The following is a 1,628-nucleotide window of genomic DNA, read 5'->3' as shown; positions in this document are numbered from 1 at the left end:
ATAAGGACACCAGTCATATTGGATTAAGAGCCCATCCTATTCCAAAATAAGATAATCTTAATTTACCAAATCTGCAATTATCCTAATTCCAAGTAAGGTAACATTGTGAGGTGCTGGGGGTTAGGACTTCCAACATATTTGGGGAGTGGGGATGTAATTCAACTCATATCTATCACAATTGGAAATACTCAACTTATTTACCTTTTCTGTTGTTAGGCTGAAAGGAGTATCTCCTGAGAAGTTTTAGGGTGTGGGAGTGATACTGATTACTAAAGACTACTCAGATTCTGTAATACAGTTGATTTCTTTCTAGGGTTGGAATTTATAAACAGCCATGGATAACTTCACTTTCTTCACTGAGTTCATCCTCCTCGGGCTGTCTGCTGACTGCCGCATCCAGACTCTGCTCTTTGTGGTGTTCCTGGGGATTTACCTCCTGACCCTGGTGGGGAATCTGGTGATGATCCTGGTGATCAGAGGGGATTCTCACCTCCACATCCCCATGTATTTTTTCCTTGGACATCTGTCCTTCCTAGATATCTGCTTCTCTTCAGTTACTATGCCCAAAATGCTACAGAACTTCCTGTCTCAGAAGAAAAGCATCTCTGTGTGGGGCTGTATCACCCAGAGTTTCTTTTTTCTTCTCTGTGGGTGTGCGGAAGCCAGTCTGCTCTCTGCCATGGCCTATGACCGCTATGCTGCCATCTGCCACCCTCTGCTCTATACCATGGTCATGAACAGGCCTCTCTGCATGGTAATGGTCAGCGCAGCATGGGGAATAGGGGTTCTGAACTCACTGGTAAATAATCTTTTCATCCACAAGTTACATTTCTGTGGGTCCAACATCATCTTCCACTTCTGCTGTGAGCTGCCCTCACTCTTCCCTCTGTCGTGTACTGATCCCACTGCCAACAAGTTCCTTCTGTCAGGGTCCAGTGCATTTCTAGGGCTGCTGACGCTTCCCCTGATCCTCTTCTCTTACTCCAGAATCATTTCTGCCATTCTGAACATCCGCTCCTCTGAGGGCCAAGCCAAAGCCTTCTCCACCTGCTCCTCCCACCTCACCGTGGTGCTCTTGTTCTATGGGACAGCTCTATTCAGGTACATCAGCCCTGCCTCAGGCTCAGTGTTGGAGCGCGTGGTCTCCATTCAGTACAGTGTGATCACATCCTTGCTGAACCCCCTCATCTACAGCCTCAAGAACCAGGAGGTGAAGGCTGCTCTGCAGAGGATACTGAGGCAGTAAATGCACTCCTCAGATGAAGGATTCTCTGTGTGGGGTTCAGTCAAAGAATGGGGAGGAGAGATCTTCAGCAATACCTGCAAAGGATAAAAGACATTTGAGGTCAGTGGTTCTCTAAGTGTCATCCACAAGTCAGCATCAGCAGCATCTGTGAGCTTGCTAGAAAGGCAGATTCTCAGGCCCAACCACTAATCTACGGAATCAACAGTAGAGCTCAACGATCTATGTTTTAGTCAACTAGGTGAGTGTGAGAAGTATGAGAAAAAAAATGTTCTAGGACAGCTAATGTGTTTGAGAAATTTGTCTTTGGTGAAAGACAAAATATTGACATCTCAAAATGTAGAATCTCTTTTCAGTGGGAGAGTTAGTCTGTCAAGTAGTCAAG

General features: G+C 45.8%; 1 protein-coding gene across 1 annotated transcript; it reads left to right on the top strand.

Moving 5' to 3' along the window:
- Positions 1-334: 334 nt before the first annotated feature.
- Positions 335-1,246, top strand: LOC125169664 (olfactory receptor 8S1-like). The gene has a single exon (XM_047865241.1). It carries the CDS (start codon positions 335-337, stop codon positions 1,244-1,246), a length of 912 nt encoding a protein of 303 aa, XP_047721197.1.
- The last annotated feature ends 382 nt before the right edge of the window (positions 1,247-1,628 follow it).

The sequence above is a fragment of the Prionailurus viverrinus genome, chromosome B4 (genome assembly GCF_022837055.1).
Source record: "Prionailurus viverrinus isolate Anna chromosome B4, UM_Priviv_1.0, whole genome shotgun sequence".
Taxonomy (NCBI): Eukaryota; Metazoa; Chordata; class Mammalia; order Carnivora; family Felidae; genus Prionailurus; species Prionailurus viverrinus.
This window is presented reverse-complemented; position numbering and strand designations above follow the sequence as displayed.